A 26,377-nucleotide genomic window follows, 5' to 3' on the forward strand; every position below is an offset into this window, starting at 1 on the left:
CCAAAATTCACTTAGACATTATCCGACATAATTTCTACTACCTTCAATATGCTATAGGTGTGTGTATGTGCACACATAACTGATATTTTAATTTCTTGTGTGTGTTACGAATTTCGCAATAATGAAGTTTATCATAATAAAGTCCAGATACAGGTCAGTAACGTTTGTTTGTAAGCTCAATTTATATGCGCTGTTAACTTTATTTAAAACATTCCGCAAACAGTAATCACAATCCAGGATATTTGCAATAGGTTTTTCCTTCGAGGTCTTCCATTGATATCCACTCCTCCACAGGCGTCACTTCCGCTTTGGTCCATTCATCCCGCACCTGAAAACGACATTTGAACGTTTTTAGTTATTGCCACATACTCACATGTCAAACACAATGAAAGTTTATTTTAAATCGAAGGCGATAGTGTTAGCACTACGCCATCAAGAGGTCCACAAGCACTTTCATACTCGAGGAAATATAAAATAATACATGACAAATTTTATTCAGATGGACGCAACTGTTGTGGGACTATTCAGTCTCTCACAGTCAGTGATATGTTCATTTAGGACCAAGGCCTTCGACAGAATTTCCAAATACAATTGGTAGAAAGAAAAATATTAAGACAACGGTTGTTATTTGTTAGTATATATTAATAACTATTATGAACTAATAGAAAAACAACCCATTTTATTTCACATTTCTTATTATTATTATACGTATAAATGGGAAGACTGTACTAATAGATGTAACAGATGAGTAAATAACTAGTTTGCATTATTTTTGTACATTCCATACAGTTACTCTACTGAAATTCATAGATATTGCATTTTGATATTAACGTTTACACACCTCGTTCAAATATAGCTGTTGAAAGTTGGAGGAAAATTATATTTATAAAGTTTATGTTGTGTGACTTCACGTAAAACTATAAATTTTGGAATTTGGAGACTGTCAATCATTTTTTGTTTGTAGAAAGTGGTGTGGTTACTATATTTCTTTGAACTAATTTTTTCCCACCTAATTCAGTTTCTCGTCTGGATATTATATTCGAATACTTACTAAATGAATCTTATTTCTGTCATTTACGAGAAAAATAACAAGCTTCCTGCTTCATTTATTTTTATCCAAAATTCATGGGGGTCCACAAACCCTTGCGTCCCCCCACCTCCTACGGCCATGTTTAGGACGTGTTTCTAGCGTTCAGCAAGGATTACAATGTGCTACAAATTGTGGAATTCAAGGTTTGTTCTCGTTTCATCTGAAACCATGGAAATGATGCAGGGAACTTACAAGCAGAGAAGATTCATTCATTAACAAAATATAAACGAAAAACTTCTAAGGGACTGCAGTGCACATCTTTGCAGTGTACATCTTAGCAGTGCACATCTTAGCAGTGTACATATTTGCAGTGCACATCCTTGCAGTGTACTTCTTTGCTGTGCACATCTTAGCAGTGTATATATTTGCAGTGCACATCATTGGAGTGCACATCTTTGCAGTGCACATCCTTGCAGTATACTTCTTTGCTGTGCACATCTTAGCAGTGTATATATTTGCAGTGCACATCATTGGAGTGCACATGTTTGCAGTGTACATCCTTGCAATGTACATCTTTGCAGTGTTCTTCTTTGCAGTGCACATCCTTGCAGTTTACATTTTTGCAGTGGTGAATTTAAGTTAACATTGTATTCCATTGTATAATCATAGTGGCCTGCTTATTGTCAGTGAATGATAATGAGACCTTCCATAATAATTATGGTGATATACTACTTAATACTACTTGTCGTATCCAGGACATTTCCCCTCCCCAACAGGTTTCAGGTCAACGGTGTCCAAGATTTTCAATTATGAAATGTAGCAACGCTAATATAAACAAACATTCCAGTTTCCATGCATGAGTGGTCAGAGTTACTCTACGCAGCCAGAGGGCACAGTTTCTTAACCTGGTTAAGGCATGGATGTACAATAATTGCGTTTGTCCTTTCGTACATTTCACCAGTTCCATTTATCTTCATAGTCGCGATTAAAAACCAAAAGTAGGGAAGTAACGTAAAATATGTAGAAATAGAAATATTCTGATATCTGTATGTAAATTCTGTTACTTTTACGATACAAATTGTAATCATTTTCTTATCTCCATATAGTGTTTGATTTTAGCAAAATGTCGATGGAGCGAGAGCTCAGAAATTGATATCTTTACATTTTGATGTATTTTAAGTTACAACCTACAATACGTCAATTGAATTTATACCATTACAACGTAGATCTTCAGAATATCTACAAAGATTACACATATATTTGGTTCAATTATTAACGTTTAGCATCAAATTTAAATCTGATGTTGCAAAGCATTCATGAATAATAACAAATGACTGTGAACATTCATAGTTTTTCTCATTTCTGTCTTGCATTGTTCTCTTAGGTATATATATTTTTTTTTCACACAGCTATGTTTCTCAAATATGATGTAATGATATCCGAAAGCAACGAGCATTTACCAGTAATAGCAGAAAAAAATTAGTCTTATATGGAAACATACAAACACAGCAACCCACACCTTCTCACACACACAAGGATGTATAAGAAATAACAGGACTAATAATATTATTTTTTGTTGCATTTCAATCAGAAAACTATCAGAATAGCATCTGAAGTGATAAACTGATTTGAATACTTTTAAAAGCATCCATTGAAGTTCTCCTTTTTTACAACAGCCTGTTCAACACGCCTGAAACAGTGTTCTTCAACTGACAGCCTGATTAAAAATGGCACTCTTGAAGTTTTCTGGACCTACGGCTGGACGATAATTCCTTTGTGTTCTCTGGGCTTTAGTTTTTAATTTGCAATGATGAAACCAGAATAAGGTGAGCATAGTTATAAAACAACAAAGCGGGACATTTTCATATTTCCATGAAGGAAAAGCGGGACATAACTGGACAGCAAAATGTAGCTTCACATTTTACTCACATGTTATCGTTGAGTGGATTGAAGTCAAAGATATCTGCAGCACATTCTTGTAACTCGATATCTCTTGTATTGTTGAGAAAGAATGGTTAATGTACACTTAGATTGTTTTTTAAAATTTGTTTTTTTAAATTACGTCACGAATTTAAATATAAATAATGTTCGTCAAAGTATAATATTAATCATTTCTGCTATCCCACACGCTTTCGGGACTTTTCGGGACACCGCGACAAATAATACCATTCCGGAACTGTCCCGGAAAATCCGACACAAAAAGCAACTCTAGTACTCTAGTAAGTATTTAATCCTCTAAAACACCAGAATAACATGTAACACCAAAAGGTTACTTGTAGTATCACAAATATGATTAAAACTGTAAGGTAATATGATAATGACATGAGTTTAGTAACTAACTTACTTTTGTTTGATTATTCCATTTAGAGTCTAAGGTAAAACTACACAATTTTAGAAAATAAAAATACAAATATTTAAACAACTTGGATGTGCCGATCTCCGTGGTGAAGTGGTTAAAGTGGTTGAAAGGCGATGCTAAATAAGAAATCAAATGCATAGCAATCTAAATATTAAATGCTTGTGTCATAGGCGCCGACTACATGGGGCTTGGGGGGCTCGAGCCCCCCAATGTTAATGATGTGGGGGCAGAGTCCCCCAAATGATTTTGCTTAAGAGGATCTAATGTATTATTTTGCTTCTCTTGTAAAGTTTACTCTGAATTGTGGCACATGAACTTAACTATAAATACACATTTGAAATGTTCTAGACCATCAAATTTGGGGGGCTGAGACCGCTAAACTATCAAATTTTGGGGGGCTAGGAACGTAGACCGAAAAACACACGACTTATTACTATATACTAAGTATATAATTATGAGTATTGTTAACATTTTTACTAAAAAGAGTTTCAAAATAACGAGGTGATATAACAATTATACCAGTATGTTGTTTAGTGAATTCTGAACAATTTGAGGTCGAAAACACGACTTTCAGGCAATATTGATACGTACAATATTTAGTTATCCTCGAAATCTCATCCTCTGGTCCAAAGAATAAGGGGAAATAATTCTAAAGTCTTGCAGTAAAGTACGCAAGCAAAGCTTATGAAAAGTCTGTATTGCGAAAGCGGGAACGGCTATGATCAAAGGCATTATTGCTAAAGCACGGCATGCTATGTGTTTATTTATTATAGCAAAATTAAATTTAAAAGGTAAAATATTGTAGCAAGAACAAGAAAGTAAAACTATTTGCCTGCGATTTGTGTTAGCATTTATGTAAATAATTAAATAAAACTGTTAAATATTGTAAATATTCGCTAGTTTTATGGGTACGCCAACACTAAGGTTCTTTGCACCCGTCACATGTTATTTCTTTACAAGTCTGTTGCGGACATTAAAACACACCCATGCCCTCGCAGGGACTCGAACCCGAGACCTCCGGATCAAAGCGAGTTGAGCCGACTACCCAACACGCTAGGCTACCGACGCCGGCATAAAACTGTTATGTTGGCCTCTTAATGTAAATACATAGCCTACTTTTAAATAAAAATGTTAATTGTTATCTAAAACACAAATGAGCGGACACACGTTTTTCATGTTACATTTTATTTGCATGAGGAATATAATAGCTGCTTAAGAACTGCTATACGAAGACGTAATTTTTATTTTTAAAAAAAGGGAGGGAGTGAGACATTCATTCATTTATTTCAGTGATCAGAGCCCCCCCCCCCCCCCAATAATTTTGGTGTGAAAAGAAAATATAAGTTAGCATTGTCACGCATGCGAATCATGTACAATTGAATGGTTAATACAATTGCATTGCATTCTATTTACCTTTTCAACCTCTTTAAAAACCCTAAACAGGTTCCCACCAATCAGCTTCTTGATATCTTCTGATGTCCATCTTCTATCTCTGGCAAGCTCTGCTAGAAGCATTGGATAATGAGACACGTCCTCTAAGCCATCTGGGGTTCTGGAACAGAATTTGAAGTCAATCAGACAATATTTTAGTATAATTACAGTTATAGAATTATTCCTTTTTAGTATTAACACAAATATTTTTAGTAACAAATTTAAATATATTGCTACATATTTGTACTTGTATTACAAGTCCAAGGTACGGATTATATGCTGACATAAAGTAATGGCATCTTTAAGTTAGAGCAACATTTGTTATTTTAAGCAGTTAAGATCGTTAAATATACTGCCATTAAAACTGAAGATAAAACATTTATTTTACAAACAATGAATATATTTTTTATGATAACTATTATGAAGCATGCGGTAATTTTACCCGTTGAGCTGCGCTCGAAGGGAAAACCTGAGTGATAAAGCGTCCTGAGGGTGATATTTTATATAGTAAATAGCAAGTAATGAACATTTAACAATGTGCCTGAATGCATAAATGAGAGATACAATGAACAAACAAACCTTCTGGATATAAAATAAAATACATTACGAATTAAACGACATTATGTATCCGTGATTATGAAAGCATATTTTGATTCAAATCATGTATGAGAAACATGCAATATAATTAACGACAAATGCAAGAGTAAAATTATACAAACAATGTTATAAACAAAGAAAAGCATTTTTTGATTTGCAGGAGTTGAGGTGTTTAAACATTTCGATTCCAATTACAAATAAATTTAAAATATCAATTTCTTTCTTTCGACAACATGTATCCATTAGTACAAAACTTTCACATAATTATAGCCTTTCACACAGACACATATCTACGCATATTCACTTATGTATTAGAAAACTTACAAATTTATTCCATCGTAACCTGCACCCAGGCCTACATGATTGACACCCGCGACGGACCTTATGTAATTTATATGGTCTGAAATAAAATAAAATGCAATTAATATGTTGAATTATTGATTGATATTTGTATTTAGAGAGGGAAAAATCTCGTTTTGAGATTGTTTGTAAATTCACCGCCAGTGAAAATGGGACACTTAAATCCTGAATTTTAAGAGCAAAGTTTCAAAGGCAAGTTCAACCATCGCCGTAAAGTTAGACAGCACACATAACGCCTTGCAGGGAAGCGTGTATTTCAGAATCTATGCGTCCCACTTTTATTGCCCGTGGCTGTACAGTCCATATCTACGAGACTACTTCACCTATTTAGTATGATATTTCCTTCAAATTCCTATATTTAAAACGTTCTGATTCATACTTGTAACTAGTGTTAAAATTGAACCCAAAAATGCAGAGAATATCTATCCTCCGGATATTCCTTTCCAGACTGTGCATTTCTAAATACAAAAATACATTTCTAAATACATAGAGAACATTTCAATCTATTTTCTAACCTTTGTACAGTCACCTGCAATATAAATGGGACATCTATATCCTAAAATACTCACTTCCATTGTTGTGTGTTGCCTAACTATACGGCGATGAGCCGACATCAATGAAAGGTTCTGCTACAACACACATGAGCAACATAAATAACTTATGCAGGAAAAATGGGCATATGTAAGGGGGGGTTCAACGGTGCATGCCCCCTTTCGGTTTAGTCAAATTACCAGAGTACCTGTTATATCCGCCTGTTCATAAACATTTCTTCGGATTTAATTTATTCTCCTAAATACGAGACGTATAGGACGGGATACGGATGGGAAGGAAATTACGTAATTTCACACACCAGATGGAACTGCAGACCAATTTCCTGATAGTTTCGGAAAATCTGCGATAAGAAACTTCTTTGGGACTGTCGAATCAGTTATAATTTGTATACCTCGAGTCTTTTAAAAGGAATTTGGTTTACAAAAATACAGTGTAAAGAAACCAGGAAACACAGTAACATCCTCAAGTTGTTTGACACAAGATGAACTAGCGTGACTTGTGGAATTCTATTCACTAATTGTATAAATCTTACCGAGTTTACAATTTACTAGTAGAAGAGAAATATTTCAGCAAGCTCTTCAGTTTCTTCACTGTGTAACCTGTGGGAAGTTTGAAATATCTTCCACTTGTTCTAACCAAATTCTTTACATGCAGTGCAAGATTATATTGGGCACCTCAAAAGGTGGACTCTTCAGTACTGTGGATATGTCAGTATTCTAATAGAGATATTAAAGAAAACAAAGGGTTCTGAGAACTTTAATGAAATCTATTCGAAAGCAGAGAAACTACTTGGAGACTGTGATGAAGAAATGAAGAGACTTAGAACACCCAGCCGTCAAATCTGAGGGAACAATGCACCAGCTGAGAGCACAAGAGGAATATTACAAGGTAAACCTTCGTTGTCCAGTTTTGAAGCATTTTATAGTAGAATTGAACTCACGTTTCTCTGAACACAGTCAACACATTGCAAAATTGCAACAACGTATTCCAAAAATGTGAAATGGCTATCCCTCATTCATTGAAACAGTGTGTGAAAATGTTGGATGGCCTGGTTGATAGATTGAATTTACATAGCCTGTTCATACCTAGGCCTGCTATACGTCCCGGATTTTATACTTTGTCCTGGTGTCCGGAATAGTTTCTTCGGGATGCACAAATATTGTGGAACCGGGTGGGAAAGAAGAAATGATTAAGACTATACTTTCTTGAACTTTATTTATATTTAAATTCATAATATTAAAATGCTCATTTAACTAAACAATCTAACTGTACATCGAACAGCTTCTTCTCGATAATACAAGAGTTATCGAGTTACAACAAGATGCTGCAAAGATATTTGACTTCACAATAGCGCCTCCGTCTGGTAGCAGCACTGAATTTTAGTTGCAAATCTCTTCCATTGCATAGTAAGCTGTTTCCTTCAAACAGTAAGTCCTTGGGTGTCGGCACTGTTTAGTTCGCAGTTTTCAAATAAAGTGTCGACATTGTGAGATAGCAGCTTAGTCATTATGGTCCCGAAAAGGAATTGCAAGGTTAAAGATATGTTCTTCGAAGTGAATTTCTGTTTTTTATTAAGAAGTGTAAAGAATATGATAATGGATATGTACATACACAGAACTTTGTCGGGTCCAGAACCCCTCTCCCCCGCACTTCAACAATCTTCAGGTCAGCTGTAACAGAACCCTGGCGGTATTTCATGAAGCGAACACTCGAAACATTTAGAAAAACAGGCAGGGAAGATGTATTCTTAGAGAGAGTGTTGGAACTCCCAATAGATGGCATGGGATGCCCAATCGGAAGGACAGTGTATACAAAATGGCGGATCCATTAGGTGTTTACACAGTAGAGGACGAGTGAGAAGTCATTAGACTTTTTCAGCCAGATGGTTTGATAATCTTGTCAAATTCATAAAAGAATGCTGCAACAGTATGGAAATGTCTGCGTCGGCAAGAGAAGTGTGTACGACCGTGTACCTAGATGTGTTTAAAAATGAACAATATCATTTCTTGATGAAGAACTCTCATCAAGCCGTCACTTATGACAAGGTTGGTCTCATGGACGCCATTATTCGTGAAAACAAGAGCCTTTCTTCAGATATTCTGGCTGGGAAACTGTCAATATCAAATCTGCATATATTATTGTCAAGAAGGTTATGAAGTATTGCAAACTGGTAAATTGTGTGCACTGTGGGTCTTAAGCGTTATTTTCCTTCATGAGAACGCACAGCCTCACACAGCAGCTGGGTCTCTTGTCACTGAGATTTCAGATCTTATATAATCCTCGATGGAGTCCTGTCTTTCTTCTTTTAATTATCATGTGCTTCGATCCTTGAAAAACGGGACGAAGATTTGAGACAAATGGTCAGGCTAAAGAGAAACGCATTTCTGTCTGATGACACAACCCCAAAAAAATATTCTGATGGAATAAAGATATTGCAACGTGGTAAAATGTTTAGAAAAGGAGGGTGATTATGTAAAAAAACGACAAATCACTTGCATCTCTAATTGAATTATTTATCTCAAAATATTATGTCTTTTTACTTTTTGAAATACCCTTATACATTTTAAAATTATAAACATTATAATTGTTCTAATGGCATGTTTAATCTTTGTAAAATAAAATTTAAGAAAAATAAATAGAAATAAACTGCAGCCTTCAAACATTTACATACGGTGAGCCATCGGCTGGTTTCTTTTTAAAAGTCCGATAAAATAAATACCGTGCAATATTTTTTAAAGTCTGTTGCTTTATTGACAAGAGTACACCTTCCGATTAGTTATGGAATATAATTTCATTCAAATGGCTACCGCGGCTCGCTGGGCAGTAGCCCATCCTGGTAAACCAATTTTGCAGGACATTATTGATGGTTTGTGGCTCTATTGCACGAATGGCATGATCAACATTGTGCTTAAGTGCCTGAATCGTTTCTGGATTGTCAGCATAACTTGGATCGTTAACGGCACTCCACAAAAAAGTCCAGCGGCGTGAATTCGCAGGTTCGCGGAGGCCAGGCAACATCAACAAAACGGCTGATTACACGCTCATTGAACTGAGTGCGCAAAAGAGCGATTGTTGGACAGCTTATGTGGCACGTAGCGCCATCCTGCTGGAAACAAAGATCGCCCACGTCTGTCAGCAATTGCTGAAAAAAAAGAAATCGGTTATATTGCCTCTGTAGCGCTCTCCGTTGACCGCAACGTTGTTGCCATCGTCATCCTCGAAGAAACATGGGTCAATAATGTTGCCACTCCACAAACCACACCAAACAGTCACACGCGGAGGATGCAGTGACTTCCCTACGACGACGTGTGGGTTTTCCGAGCCCCAACTACGGCAGTTTTTCTTGTTGACATTGCTGGCCAGATGGAAATGCGCCTCAACCGAAGAAATGTTTTTTTTTTTAACAAAATCGACGTCATGTTCCAACTGCTCTAAAGCCCACGTAGAGAAGCGATAACGAAGCGGGTGGTCATTTTGCTTCAATTCCTGAGTACGTTGCACCTTGTAAACGAATAATCCAAGGTCTTTATGTAGAATTCTCCTGAGGCCAGTGGGGCTAATGTTCAGTTGCTGAGATCTGTGACGAGTTGACGTTCTCGGGTTTCGGCGCACACTTTCGGCAACAGCAGCAATATTCTGGACGGAGCGCACTGGACGAACACGAGGATAACTTGTGTTATCATTTAGCATGCCACTCTCACGAACTTCCGTACAGCAGGCGGGGGTTGGTGCATTATTTCGTCCGAAATATATTTTCAACATTCGCATTGTTTCGGTAAAACAGCACCCACTTTGGAAATAAGTTTTCAATATTTCCCACCGTTGTTCCAGCGTAAAACAATTCATTTTGTACCGCGGAGATATGCTACTGTGTTTCTGCCAAGATATTGAGCGCGAATGAGCTGTCAGTGTCAAAATAAGATGTACTTTAAAAAACACCACCATATGGCCCACTCTTTATAATATTTTGTTGTTCTTGTTTTTGTTATAACATAGTTTGTGTTGATTTCTACTAGATAGATCTTAACACTAAATAAAATAAACGTTGTAAAAACTAACTGCTTTTCATTAATTTAATCAGAACACTGAATGTAACATTCAATTACTAACATATTTTTTTTATCAACAACACAACAACTAGTTGTTGATAAAATAGGTAAACAGACATTTCATCTCGTCCAATTTGTTTTTTTTATACAGTGACGTATTACGATTTCGTTTCGAGGATTATATTTTTAACTGCGTCAGTTACAGTTAGTTAGAGCCTGCAGTGTGGTCTCTTATCTGTACCATTGCACCCCATTTACTCCTTTAAATCAAAAGCATTTGCAGAATTTTTTTTTAGGGTAAAGGAGTAAGCAAGGCACCCCCGCCCCCTCCCCTCCCAAAAGTTTCAAATTTTCTATCTGCTCATTCTTACTTCTAATTATCACTTACTGCGACTGAAATGAAATTAGATATGTGGAATATATAATATTTGACAAGTTTCTTTTCCTGGGGATGGGAGTTATGCAGGCCCCCCTTTGTCTCCTTGCTACCCTATACCGTCAGTGTTTAGGATAGTCAATATTGTTTCCGAAACTCAGAAATTATGAGTCAATGCACAACTTGACTCTACCAACAGTAAATGCCACATATTCGTTTACATAAAAGATCCAAGTCTATCCTTAGAACAAAGTTTCTCTCTTTTTGGGCTATAAACAGTCTTTATTTATTAAACGATGCTCCTAGCTTCTTTCTCTAGATACAAACTTTCTGAACAGCGGACATCAACTAACTTAACAATTATACTCCTCGTTTCATTGTGTTGTTGCTTGAATGGTGATTATTATGATTTTTTGTATTTATTTGTGCATCTTATTGCGTTAATTTATTCCCTACTGTCGACATTGTGATATAAAATTGATATATTCTGTAGTCATGATATATTAACATAAATAAATCATCTGCTACCTTTATTTACATAAAGTACAAATAGTTGGACACGCAGGTAGATGTCTATAACGAACTGAAATAAATTGTAACCATTAATCAAATTGTAATCAAATATTAATAACAAAAAGTATAGTTATTCCAGAGAAAAACACGTTATGTTTTGTGATTTTGTAAACTTCGTCTTCATAAAAGGTTTCAGGACTGTCATAACTTTACGTATGAAGACTGCAATATGTCTACTCTATGGGGTTGTGTGAATAAAACTTGCATTTACTTGTACCCATTTGGATTATTCTTTACATGTAAAGAATACATTTTTGGCTAATACCAGTGTTAGAATCCCAAGAGCTCAAGGAAGAATATAATACTTATATTTCAGAATTCCTTTCACATTTGTCTTGAAATAATTCTGTGCCATTTTCAACCTTTCAGCGAAAGCACACGTGGTGTAAACAAGCATAGGCACCGTCTAGTTCGTTGCACTTTTTGACACTAGATGTAGCGCAGGTGTATCAGGTGGTGGGAGGAAATGAAATGATGTTCAACCAAGTAGACGAATGGCGGTGAAGATTCAACAAATGCCTGTCTGCTGCTTTAAACATTCATTTGATTAGTTACAACGCACAACGTGACCATACACCAAACATTATTTCGCTCCAGAAAGCAGTGCAAGCGATGCAGACACCAAATATACGTACTACTTGACACCAAATCAACGAAGTAGACGAGTCGGTGTTGCACCATAGATTGTAATAGCAGTAGAAAGTTTTCAGTTAATCTAGTAGCTATTTAACTGTCAGTTGCTATGAATCCCCACCCTGTGTAGCTTTTCATTGAACATCCGGATGGTTACCTAAACTTTCTTTGTCAGCATTCTCCTGACTGAGATTGGTAGATTGATTGAATTTGTGTTTTAAGTCCACTTTATGTACAGTGGCTAGAGACGAGACTTAGAAAATGGGATCCGAACCACTATGAGCCTCCACAGGGTATCGAGCATGGGACCTTTTTATTACAAGTCTACGACGTTACCACTACGCCATCGGGTAGGCCCGCGAGTGGTTGAGAAAAACGAACAATAGCCCACAGTGGAGTGTATGGGATGAGTTTCTCCGTTGAGTCTTTGTACCGCAGAGAGCCCAGATGCTCCTTTTTGGATAGGATACTCTTCCTAAGGTATCGACTAGCCAGTGATGCCACTTTTAACAACTTTGTCAAGAAAATATAGAGTTTACCCGAAGTTGCAAAGTTTGTGTTCCTGAGCCCCTGGAAAGCTCTTCGAATCATTTTTCTACCAGCAGAGAACCCTTTATCGAAGAAAATTAGCAAGACTTAACAGTTATCTAAACAGTAGGCAAAGGCGCTAGTTCGAGAGCCCAATTTGTGAGACACTTACAAAAAGTGGCCAATTTAATTCGAATCTAATAGAATAAACCATATTGGGCGTAATGTTCTTCTGAAATATTAGAATTAGGTGTTCTTCTAATATTTCAATAGAGTTCAAATTAATATCAGTATGTTATACATGATTGATGATTGATTGATTTGGCTATTTTTAGATTGCTTTTCTGCCAGCCTTGGCTAATCGCGAATGATTGATCAATTGAAAGATTGATTGGTTTATTTTACTTTGATATTCTGCCACTTTTACTTCGCATTTCTGCTACTTTTGACTAATGGCGAAGATGATGGTGAGTGATGATATCATGAAATTAATGAAGGAGCACCCATTCCAGGCCGAAATTCGAACCAGTCACCCCTGCCGTTATTGCGTGCTGTGCTATTCACTCCTCCACGGTGGCCGGCTAATCGCGAATGAGGATGAGTGATGATATGATGGAATTGATGAAGGGACACTTAAAAATACACATGCCCAGCCCGGGATTCGAACACGGGGTCCCTGGCATATTAGTGCGCTGTGTTAACCACTCCGCCTCGAAAGTTTGTTAAACATAAATACGAGAAATAAGATTTTTTGGTTTCTTGTTCCCACGAGTAGGATTGAACCACCGAATTCGTTCCATACAGCAATGTTGTATCTTAGAACCTCCAATACAAAAACTCAAGATGTAGTGAAATAGTCACAACGTAGGATGCAAGACTTCTTCATGAGGCACAGTAAAAAGTATGGAAGAATGCTGGAAAGGGAGCTCGCTGACGACCTGGATGCTGGAGGATTTCATTTTTCAAATATCGAGAAGAAGAGGACGCGGATGCCTTGCTCTGGAAGTTTGCCAAAAGTCAAAGCCAAATTCCATGGTTTTGCAGATCGAAAGAAAGAAAGAAGAGAGGGGAAGAGAGGGGATTAAAGATGGAGTTTGGCGAGCGACGCAGAGAGAAGAACGTGTCCCAAAAGCTGGGGGCTGCGGTTTATAAAGAGATATGGGTTGTAAAAGGGGCAGAGGGGCAGAAAACAGAAGAACAGGAAGGCGGAATCGGCGGAAAATATAAAATGTGATGTTACATTTCTCTCTTTTCTCATCCATAGTAAGTTCGCCTTCGCATTTCAATATGATTAGTTATGTTGAGGTCATGAATAGGAATAAGAAGCTGGAGCGATTATGAATAGACGGAAATGTCGAAAGTTAGATAATCGAAAACGACACAAGGTCAAGTTATGAAACATGGACCATTCTACCTTTCGGCGTATGGCGTTCGAATCCTATAGCAACTTCTCATTTCTTTAATTGTTCCTCTTCTTGCTTTTGAAAATGTCTATATAAATTTATCCGTACGGCTCGTGCCAGTTCTATCTTCAAAAAATATTTAGACTGTTTCGTGTTATTAAGCTGCAGATAACTTTTATTTTCTAGTGGGTTTCTAACCCAATTTTTAAAATTGCAGCATGATTGAATGTAATACTATTATTCTTCTTAGCGTTACTTTTCTGACTATTTTGGCTAATCGCGACCATGAAATTAGTAACGACATGATGAAAATGATGAAGGGACACTCAAAAAGAACACCCATTCCAAGGCCCCTGGACCCCTGTCGTCGTATCGCGCTAAGCTAACCACTCCGCCACGGAGGTCGCCTATTATTATTCTTGTGTTTACCCAGCATGGTGAGAAAAATTAGAGAGCTACTCGGGAGTGGGCTAAGGTCTCGAAAACCAGAAAGTATATTCTGTCCTGGATGGAGGTTTTTCATAGGCACCTGTCGACTTCCTTCACACATCATACTCTTTCCATCTTTCACAAACTACGAACCACAGCTACACACTGTTTTCCCATGAAATTCGTCAGCCAACGAGCATTTTGCTTGCATTTACTGTCAGTGTTGCTATGCCCATTGCCCCTCCGAAAACGCAACAATGCTAAAATTATCCCTGTTTCGTCTATCTTGTTTCCGTAATTGTGAATGGTATCTGGATATCATGTAATTGACGCCCATCTGCTTCCTCAGATACCCCTCTCACGTATTCTTTCTACCGGGAACCCCATTTCCTATGGGGAGTCTCTTCCGCATAGGTCCCACAGATCTCCCATGGTGCGTTTCTGGTAGAGCGCATAAGATTTCTTTATGGTTTCTTTGGAACCGCCTTTCTAAATGCCATAGTCCTCATCCTACAGAGGTGTGAACTATACTTTCCCACACTTTCGATGGTGTCCAGCTCCGACACTGAGCATCTCTCGGAAAAGTGGTAGGGGAACTTTCGTCTGGGTTTGACGCGATGTATCTCTTGTTTTATTTATGACCATCACTTGTCATACACCCTGTATATGTCACGATTATGCGCCAAATACTTGAATGTTGTGATGTTGAGCTCAGTCACTTCAGAAACTATTTAGCAGATTGCTGTGCATGAAACCTTAAATATGTTATGTAACATGTAAATACAATAACATTATTTATGTAGAAAATACCCTCATCGAAGATTGATGACACCTGGCTTATATTCGCTTTGTGAGTGATGCATGAAGAGGCTCTGTGGTTCATCCTTCCTCTAATAGATGGGTATGAGGGGGTAACCGTGAGGGGTAAAAGTGGCTAGAGTTTGGTGCTGACTACATCATCTTCAAATTTGTCTGAGATCGAGGATTTGTGGGGCCCTACCTCTCCCTATGACCTTCACGGCACGGTACTTTACGTTCCTTACTTTATCGGAACATTCACATGACTATGCTAAGTCTATCTGTAACTAATGTTGAAATATGAGTGCACTACTGGATAGGCAGATACCAGAAATCTACTGTGAATGTGTTATTGGAAGCTTTCCTAGCGTTGTCAAAAGTGTAATGAAGGTAGTACCAAGTTAAAAAAGAATTAGTCACATGTCATTATATTGCTAACAAACGTGTTGTAGATAAATTCCCATTCACATTTGAACGACCCTTGTACGTGTAATTTCATCTCTTCCAACAATTGTGATGCATCTTCATAATCACCCAACCCGTCCACACATAAACACATACTAGCACAGAACAACAGACCGTACAGACGTTAAAACGCACATAGTGACTAATCTTTGGCGGCCTGGAAACGTAACACATCAAATGCATGAAAGAAATTAAGCATGAAAATACGTTTAAAGCGAATATGCGAGCTAAATGCTAGAAACTCAGTACAGCAGAGTAACTTTCGATGGGCCAATAATATCAGACTAACATGAAAATACTGGAATTGACACCTTCTTCATTTCAAATCCGGATTTCACAAACAAAGCAATATATACGCTTACTATAAGCAGACTCAACATCTGATAGATGGAGCCTTCATGGGCTGGATTATTTTAACGAGAGCTCTCTGAAAGTAGTTTTTCCCAATGCGAATGGGGTTTATGTTTAATTAAACGTCATTGTGATTAAAAAGAAAAGTAGTTTTGTTTAATTTTGCAAACCATAATTTGAAAGGATTACTGAATGCAGTATTGCATTCTGATTTCAATAATAATTTTTATCAGGATAATTAAAAATACTGGATAAATGGCAGAGAAATTAAATCAATTATTTTAGCAACATACTTTGCAGTACCTCGTTACATTCAAATACTTACCAATAACATCATGCAATGTAGCAGAATGACGGCAGCTCAAGAACTTGTTGAAGAAGCTTACCATCACAATTCCCCCATTCACAGCCTAAAATTATTAAAAGGTATGTATAATTGTTGTATACTCATATATTTACAAGATAATAATTACAGCAAATATGTTCCTGCATAATACGTATTTTTTAAAAAAAATTGTTTCCACATATTAAATAACACTACAAAGATTTCGAACGTTTGATATTTTATGTTATCATGCGTTCGAAATATCAAGTACTTTGCTTACAAGATAAGAACGACGATGCACGGCCATGAAATTTGCCGCGTGGCAGAGGTTCGCGCTGTTGCCGCGTTGGAGCACCATCCCGTGTGTTCGGAGATTTAAGAGCAGTCCAACTTGTAGATAAGGGACTCCATTTCTAAGGTCTGTATCGAATGGGACTTGAAAGTGCCCCTGAGAGAGGTCGGTCTGACGCAGCCCGGTTGACGTTGCCAAACAGTGCGCGGGAACCAGCGACCTTTGTCCCGCTCTTGCTTTCCTTTTCCCATATGTGTCACCAGCAAAATTCTGCCCAATTTCACGGCCGTAAGTTTAGGTAGAAATCAGTATGTCGTCTTCATAGTGGCCTTAGTGCGGTTTAATTTCAGGAAAAGGAAAAATTAAATGTGACAGTGGGAGGTTAATAATAAATACGTCCAGCTAGAGGATCGCAGAAGTACCTTTCCACCGTCCAGTTAAGTACCTGTTCCTTCGATGTTGACGAGATGTGCTAGCGCCAATTACAAAATTAACACTGATCCCCAATTTTCATTTCAATCTTGTAAGGGCGGATGTTTTTTCACATTTTGCAATAATTTCAATTTTCTTCTTGCATAAATGAGTGGGTTGTTTCTGGAGAGAGGTAGATTGGTTGGTTTATTTGGTGTTTTAAGTCCACTTTATGCACAGTAAGGCTAATCGGGACTGGACATACAGTTTAAAGTGGGATCCGAACCACTATGTGCCTTCACCGGGTATCGAACCCGGGACCCCTTGATTACAAGGCGACGACGCTACCACTTTCTTTTATTTACCTCCGGAGAGGTAGACTCCAGAAGTCTGCACTGTAGTATATTTAGCAATTTTATTTTGCATTTATGCAAAGTTACCAAACATCCCAATTTGGTCTGGACAGTCACTATTTTAAATCCCTGTCCTGAAATTTTTCGAACTACAGACTTGATGAGAAAATATCATTTTTTGGGTTAATTCACATTGACATGTTGTTCCTTATAAGAATCAATCCTAAGAAAACTCATTTCAATTATAAATATATTACTTTGTAATCCTAGATTATCTTTATTACAAATGAAATCAAATCAAAGCTGTTGAATGGTGCTGGTATAAGAAAATTGAAAACATTGTCAATTTGTGAATATTGTATTATTCAAATACTTTTGAGAATGGAATAAGCAATAAGCACAGAGCTCTACGCCAGGTGACAGCCTTTCTCTGTAAGCAACTGTATTTTTGAATGTCGGCTCAGGGGGAGAGAGAGGGGAGGTATAGCCCTTTCTATCTTGCTCTAGTTAGGATTTAATATACAGGGTGTACCAAAAGTCGAATTTCCCCCCTCTTTGAATTGTAGAGAAACTTGCAAAATGTTATTTTATCAGCATGCGTATGATGAGAGGATGGTATACCATTAAATCAGACCAATGAATACTATTTACTCCAGAGGATCTGTGTGAACATCGCCATTTTCATGGCACAGTATTATTTGCCTCCAGGTGCGACGTGAAATCCTCCGTAACATAAGATGTCAGATCTGGATTTCGGGGTGGCTATTTTAAGAGAATTCCTCAATGATATGTTCAGAGACAAACGGATTGGACGAGGATTGCCAAATTTACGAGCACCTTTAAAATGGCCACCCCGAAGTCCAAATCTGACATCTTGTGATAATGCGCTATAGGGCACATCAAACAGAAAGTCAAGAACTTCAACTTCAAGAAGCTGTTCGAAGTGCGTTTGCTTGCTTCACGCCAGCCAAGTTATGGAGTATTTCACATCGCACATGGAGGCGAATAATACTGTGCCATGAAAATGGCGGTGTGCAAACAGAATGAATGGTATCCATTGGTCTGATTTAATGGTATACCATCCTCTCATCATACGCATGCTGTTAAAATAACATTTTGAAGGTTTGTCTACAATTCAAAGAGGGGGACTTTCGGTACACCATGTATAACAATTTGTTTTAATTGGGATTAAAGACACCGTTCCGTTCAACGGATGAAAGATAGCTATGAACCTGTATAATGGACCCCCATTGGTACATGGTACACCTTAAATCAAGTATTTTAATTACTAGAATATAAAATTAATTGAATAGGAATGGATGACAGTTTATTTAACAAAAATTAATTTGGTATTAGATCAATAATCTGTCGTTAACCATTATGACCTCAACAATAACATTAATATATATATATATATATATATATATATATATATATATATATATATATATATATATATATATATATATATATATATATATATATATACATGGTGTTTCCCGCTGTGCAATTGTTCCTTCATGCTTCGTTGCTTCTTTTGTCCCTACCGTTGTCGATCCCTACCCTTTCCCTTCACTTGTCTTGCGGGACACTTCTATTTCCTTTGTAAAACTCCATGCGCATGCATTGCGCAGCTGCCGCCTGGTGTTTTTCGGATGGGCGACATTGATGTTCCTTTTGACTTCTTTTGTTCCGCCTTTCTATCTTCACTGGTACTGGCTGTAGAGCGGTGTGGAGTTCATTTTCACACGTTTTCGGCGTTGTCTAGCTCCTCACGGAGGCATCTCTCGGCAAAGTGGAAGGGGCACTTTCGTCTCTATTTCATGGGAGGTATCTGTGGTTTTCGTTTGTACCCTGCCTTTAGAATCACCCTGTATATATATATATCACGATTATTTCTAATAGTTATCCTTAAGTAATAAATGACTTTATCTCCTCTTGCTGACTATTTAATTGGTATCCATCCATGTTGTATCTGATTGCCCAAAAGTATATTTCTATGTTAAATTTCCCCCTTCTTCTATTTCTCTGTATTGACGATCACTAGGTAAAGATCAACAAGCAAATTAATATAATACTACGAACAACTCTACACAATTAAAAAAATAATATTAAACTAATTCTCTACGAAAGAAAATAGATTAAACCATCACCACTACGTCCCCTGTTGACCTCTCCCGTCACGTCGAGTGCCCTGTTGGATTATGATTTTGAACGTGTGCCAGCTAGAAGTGGAGTATCTCGGTTCCTGATTCTTGCATCTAACCGCATACTGAATGACCTAACATGTGATCAGTGCCATCTATTGGCTTTTACCTTAACTATACCTTTCTTTCATTCGGAGGGAGAGAAACCAAAATCTTACACAGGCCATAAGTGCTATCACTGAGTTCATTTTTTCCCGTTACTTTGGTCCATAATATGGCAACACTACAATTGTACATCCAGCTGCAATAATACCTTAGCGTTGGTGGTTACATCCAGGGTGGGGAGAGGTCTCACACCGTCCCACCAAAGATCCTGTCCTACTAAAATTGTGTTATAACAATAAAAATGAGCAGTTAGTTTTGACTTCATTATACTTTACTAAACATAATATCAGAAACGCATACAAAGAAGGAAAAACAAAGAATAATGTCTGTGTGTGTGTGTGTTGCATACATCTCTTGCTCTCTCTCTCTGTCTGTCTGTCTTTAGAGCTGGTAACAGCATGCGGTTAAAACGCACTTCTATAGTCATAGACAATGGCGGCTATTAGGGGCGATAGTGATACAGTTGCCCCCCCTTTTGCCACTTTTGCACCAGCACTATGCTAATCTTTATCTACCAAGATAACTGAACTGATAAACTATCCTTTGCAATCGATTTTGCAGATGTGAACAATAACACACACTGCTTCAATGAAGATGGTGGGAGGTGCACAACCGACTAACCTTTTATTAGCCACATTTCTTGAATGCTAAGTTTTATTTTCGTCGGATTCAACGGAAAAAAATTAGCACATAAAATTTCTTCATTGTCTAAGTATGCTAACCTCATCCGGGCAGGGGGGGGGGGAGGGTGTGCAAATCCTTTGCAGAGGGTGCGAAAATCTATTCTCGTCCTGGGAGCTGAAATCCTTTCGAGGGACCATTAACAGATTTACACTATTATAGAAACATACCACAATAAAAGTATGAAATTTTATTGACCATTATTTATATAAAGCAATAATTAAATAAAATCTCACAATTATTAAAATCACTTCACCTATTGTCTAATTTATTCATTGTCTAGACTTAGGTGGGCAGGCCATGTGGCACGAATGGGAGAGGAAAGAGGATTTTACATAATTCTTGTTGGGAAATCTGGTGGTAAGAGACCTGCAGGAAGGCCAAGACGAAGATGGAGGGACAACGTTGAGATGGACCTAAGGGAAATCGGTAGGGATGGAAAAGAGTATATAGATCTTGCTCAAGATAGGGAAAGATGGAAGGCCTGTGTTGCTGCAGCCATGAACCTTCGGGTTTAAGAAGGCTAGGGAGTTAGTTAGTTAGTCTAATTTCTCGACATTTTGAACTAGTTGTTAAAGGAATAAATTTTCTAGTTTATAAATCTATCAAATTAATTTATTTATACATGTTTAATTACATTAATTAATTATTTAATAATTGAAATATATTTCATGGCAATAATATATATATATATATTGTAGCGTGACGTCGGGTAAGGTACTGGATCGAGTCACGCCGGGACGTAGCTCAGATAAATACAATAGGTCTTAAGTTTGACTTGGCTAACCACCTCTACCCTTAAGGAGGCTGATGAAGGATTGTTGGGAGCCTGTGGTGTTGAACGCTACTCACCCCTTGCTGTTGGTCTGGTCCTCGGCTTCTGGCGTCGGCGACGGTGACAGGTGTCCGCTGGAGAGATCGAAGATGACGATAAGAGACGGCAGGCAATTCGGCGCCTTGATTGTAAATGAACTGCAGATTCTTCGGCTGGCTTAATCCGGACTGCTTATGGACTTCTCGCTTGTTGCCGCCTCGTAACGTAGGGATCTCTCAGCAGGCCGTCGTCGTCTTCTCGTCGATCAGTTTGGTGGTGAAATTGGAGCGAAGTGAGAGATCGATTTACTGACTCCAGGGGTTTTATACATTGGATTTGAGTCATAGGTTGGTGGACTTTGCACCTCCACTGTGCACCTGGGGTATCCCTGGATGCAGATGGAAATTTACAGTGGAGGTGCACTCACCGCTGGCGAGGGCCGTTGCCTTGCTGACTGTGCAGAGCCAAGTGGAAAATTCTTGTTGCTCGGCTCTGCATCCGTTGGAATGTGGGGTGAATGAGCGTTCAACTTGAGAGCTTCTGAGCGATGTTTGAGGCAAATTAATGTTTCTACCTTTATGCTCCCAATTCCTTCATCAATATATATAAATCCACGGTTCTGGCTTGCCTCCCCCTCAAAAAATATCCTGGGTACGGGCCTGATTCCCAGTGCCTGTTAATTGGTATAGGGATTTCCAGACAGGTAAATTTCCTGCAGGTACTGATTTAATAGTGCGATGTTAACTCATTGCATAATATAGCTAATATGTACAGGGTGATGCATATTGTATCTACCAATGTCAGTCCGCAGAAATCTTCCATGCTTAGGCAGTGAGTCTGACAATTGATTCTGTTATGGAATGTTCACCTCTTCAGACACGAATTGTGGCAGTCGAGGCGTTCATCCGAACGGGTTCCATCCTGGAGACTGTGACGACGGTCCAATGAGGGTCCCAATCGCCATCAATCCACATCGCGAACAAACTATTAGAATTGTCATCATCATCATTATTTTGGAAATAGTCAGAACATGTTACCTAATTTATTGAATTTAAAGTTTTGGGTGCGTCGGTACTTAAGGCCATTTTGTAAAAAGCCCCTTGGTAAAAATTAAAAGTGCTATGTTGTAAAAAGACCTGAACAAAACAAGCATAACACATTAGAAAGCCAAAATGTATTAAAAGCTTCCTCACAGACGGTGGAAGAGACCAGATCTTCGCAAAAATCTAAAAACATTGGATAAAACACTGTTGTCATCACCCAACAGGAATGTCAAACAGCTGGGAAGATTAATAGTCTCTCTGAGGATAGCATATTCAACACGAATATGCCAAACAATTAAAACAACAGCATGTTATTTAAGTAACACAGATAATAGAAGCAGCGCTTCCATTCCCTTATGATCAAACTTTTTCAAACTTACCAGTGACTTGAGAACATAATCCGGAACGTTCCTTGTTTTATTGCACAAAGCGTAGGCAGAGGAATGGGAGAATATCACAGGTGCTTTGGTTTTCTCCAGAGCTTCCAGCATTGTTCGAACTGAGACATGGGATAGGTCAACGATCATACCCAACCGATTCATTTCTTGAATTATTAACTGTAACAGAAAATAATTTATAATTAGTTCAACCTATTAACAATTCGGTCAGAAATCAATTTTGCAAATCGCAGAGGAAGATAAAGAAGCTTAATCATACACGTGTGGATATGTTACATCACAGTTGGGAAGGTGCAATGTAAATTAAAGGTAATAGTGTTAGAGTTGCGGGTGATGGAAGGGTGGTGCCACAGGGTGTAATTCACAGAAAATATAACTTTGATTCTAATTTTAAGTAGGACAAAATGCTGTTAGAGTTACAAAACTTTATTACCATAAAATATTAGTGGGAGCCCTCTCTATATGAAACAACAATATAAGCATTTTTCACTTTCATATCGTAACATTAATATTAAGTATTTATGTAAACTCCAAACTCTATATTGCGTATTACACCTTGCCCCCAAGTCCAATAGGGAAGGGAGTATGTATGTGAGGCTCCACATATCCTCCAACTAGGCCATAGAGGGAAGTGAAGTGACCAGCACTACGCTGTGCTTTAGGATAGAAGATAGTTGTAGTGTTAGCTGTAATATTAGTTATATCATTTTTTGTTAGTAATGGTACAATGTCAGGAGTATTTTAATCTTCATGTATACATGTATAGCTTTATTTGTCGTAGTTGTATTATCTATGCATTGTAAACAGGTATACAAATGTACAGTCATCGACAATAAAAATAGAGCACCTACATCCTGAGATACTTGCTTCCCTGAAAAGCGTCATAGTTTTTACTTAACTGTTCGGCTATTAGTAGATTTTAGTAGAAAATTTTCAATGACACGTTCTGCCACCGCCGTAGAGTTATGCAACACGTATAACGACGTCTTGCTGCGAAGCTTGTATTTTTATTGGCGGTGACTGTGAGTGCATTGCTTAGTTCTTATGTACTAACTAGAAGTTTTAGTTTCAGAAAGATGCTGTATATTATATATATTAGCTTCAGCATTAATATAACAGTGTTATATAAAATAGAAGTAATATTGGTTCATGGCAGCCAGTGTCTACTTAATACAAGGGAGAGGCAAATGAATGCCATATTTTTTTTCATCTAGTATATTTCTGAATGTAGGGTTGCACAAGTTTACTTCATTTTAGCACAGACCTATTGCTGATCTACATATATTTTCAACTGTAGGTTAGTGCCTGTAAGAAGAATTAGTGTTTGGGGTCAACGTGCAGTAACTTATGAGCCACTGCCTCTGTTTCTACGGCCCTCCTTGCAGGTATGCCTAGTATTTAACCTTAGTTGTGACATATTTTGATGATTTTGATGATTTTTTTATGGATTTTATTGCGTTCGACGATGTTCTAGCCCTATGTTTTGCTCAATCTCATTTTTGGAGCCTCTTCTTTGTAGGTATGCCATGATATTACGTGATATAACTTAACCTATTCACTTTTTTACATCCTTTTACGGGTTAAAATAACCTACAATGTTTAAAATGGTTGTTTCTTTGTTATCCTTGTAGGTGGGCCTAGTATTTAACCTCAGTTGTGACATATTTTGATGATTTTGTGTTGATTTTATAGCATTTGACGATGTTCTAGCCCTATTTTTTGCTCAATCTTATTTTGGGACCTTATTTTTGTAGGTGGGGCCCTCAACGTAAACGCCTACGATGTATTTGGGGGCATTTTTTTTTGTAGGTGGGGGTCCTTAGCGTAAACGGCTACGATGTATTTTTTATGATGTGTGAGCCCCCTTTTCACGATGTATGTCGTGGAATTGGTTCAATGCCCCCACTACTTTTGGAGGGACCACATGATGACTACCATATGATATTTCACAGGTGAAGCTAACCTACAAATAGAAGTTGGCAACACTGACTAGTACCAGAAAGTTGCTTCACAATTTATATATTTTTAAATTTTGCCATATGATATTTCACATTCGAGGTAAAAAGTGCTCCCCTGTGCATAGCACCACGCCATGAAGGCGTATAGGGGGTGTGGGGGTAACGCCCCACACTTTCTTGATCCGGTCGTGAGTGGGGGTGATGTGATCAGCATCACGCCCCTGACCGCCTTTACCCCCCGGGTTTCCCCCAGGTACCCATGTTATTCGACGCTGGGTGAGCGAGGCTAACCTACAAATAGAAGTTGACAGCTCTGACTATGATCTATGCTGTAATATTTTGTAGCCTTCTAAGATGATAAGTATGCAGTAAGATGGAGAGTTGGTGAAAAATGACTACGATCTAACACATGCTAACTGGCAATAGTAGTGGTGGTACAGTGTTGATGCTCTTGTTAACCCCCTCTCCTCTGTCTTTTCTAACATACTGATCTATTGCATGCTAACCAACATTTTTAAGCAAGCTCATCTTTTGTAATGCCACGGACGGAAACATTCATACCTCTGTCCCCCACATGTGTGTAATGCGATTTGGGGGAAGGGGGCCAGTTAACCTTATGGCTGGCAATGTTTCTATAAAATAACAATGCCTATGAACTCTGTTTTGTAAATTTCCGAGTATAGGTTGTATTCATATTTTTACTTATCTTCAAGTGTACATCACAAATCTGCAAACAGATTTTGGCTATGTCCAACAGTTTTCGAGATAAACCTACTTCCGGTCGCTATTTTGGATTTCCGAGCATAGATTGTATTCACACGTTTACTTATCTTCGTGTACATTAAAAATCTGCAAACAGATTTTGGCTAACTCGTACCATTTAGGAGATAAACCTACTTCCGGTCGCCATTTTTAATTTACGAGCATAGGTTGTATTCATACTTTTACTTATCTTCGAGTGCACATTACAAACCTGCAAACAGATTTTGGCTATCTCGTACCGTTTAAGAGATAAACCTACTTCCAGTCGCCATTTTTAATTTCCGAGCATAGGTTGTATTCATACTTTTACTTATCTTCGAGTGGACATTAGAAATTTGTAAACAGAATTTGCCTGTTTCTCTCCGTTTTAGAGATATTCCAATATATATATATATATATTTGATAAGGGACAATAACAGAGCCATCTATGTGCAAATGTCTGAACTCGATGATTGCTTGAGGGGGACAAGTCATTTTTTTCAGTACGTCAACATTTTTAACTTTTTTTTTTGCCAGTGAATGGGTTAGGTGACTTGCAACGACGAAGGCCTTCTACGTAGCAATACGAACTTAGCTTATGCCGGCGTAATTCGCTAAAATATCTTTAAATTTGCATATTTCTCAAACCGCCTTATCTTGTTCTATTAGACCTCTTCAAGAAAATTGCCAATTAGTGAAAATTAATGGAGCAACAACAGCAAAAGAGGTGCTAATAGGGGGAAAGCATACAGTGATATGAGAATATACGAATTGTCGGTTTCTTCGATTCAGACACATGGATCTAATTGAAACTGGGATATTTTGCATTTTTTTATATGATAGCTAAAAAAACAGAGATTTTGATTGGCTAATAATTTATACGTGGTGTTTTCTGATTGGTTTAAGTAAGCAAGATTTCTATTGGCTCTATAAATCTATATCAGTCAGAGCACAGTGCTGATTTCTTACCTTTGCTGGATTGGCAGAGAAACCCACATCGCGGAGGATAGAACCTGAACGGGCTCCACCAAAGTATAGGAAACTAGAAGCATATAATTTGGTGGAAAAAAACAAGTAAGGTCATAGAGTTTTTCACAGGGAGTAGTATTATCAGG

The 26,377-nt window shown here is 37.8% G+C and overlaps 1 protein-coding gene across 1 annotated transcript in view; it reads right to left on the minus strand.

Annotated features, from left to right (window-relative positions):
• Positions 1-226: 226 nt before the first annotated feature.
• Positions 227-26,377, minus strand: part of LOC145980202 (dipeptidase 1-like) — a 122,721-nt gene continuing 96,570 nt past the window's right edge. The window contains exons 8-12 of the mRNA XM_083113230.1: positions 22,546-22,722; positions 16,260-16,344; positions 5,742-5,817; positions 4,803-4,941; positions 227-328 (exon numbers count right to left, since the gene is read on the minus strand). Of these exons, the coding sequence (XP_082969356.1) occupies positions 227-328; positions 4,803-4,941; positions 5,742-5,817; positions 16,260-16,344; positions 22,546-22,722 (579 nt within the window). The remainder of the gene's footprint in view (positions 329-4,802; positions 4,942-5,741; positions 5,818-16,259; positions 16,345-22,545; positions 22,723-26,377) is intronic.

This window comes from Lepisma saccharinum, chromosome 27 (assembly GCF_977018435.1).
Source record: "Lepisma saccharinum chromosome 27, izLepSacc3.1, whole genome shotgun sequence".
Taxonomy (NCBI): domain Eukaryota; kingdom Metazoa; phylum Arthropoda; class Insecta; order Zygentoma; family Lepismatidae; genus Lepisma; species Lepisma saccharinum.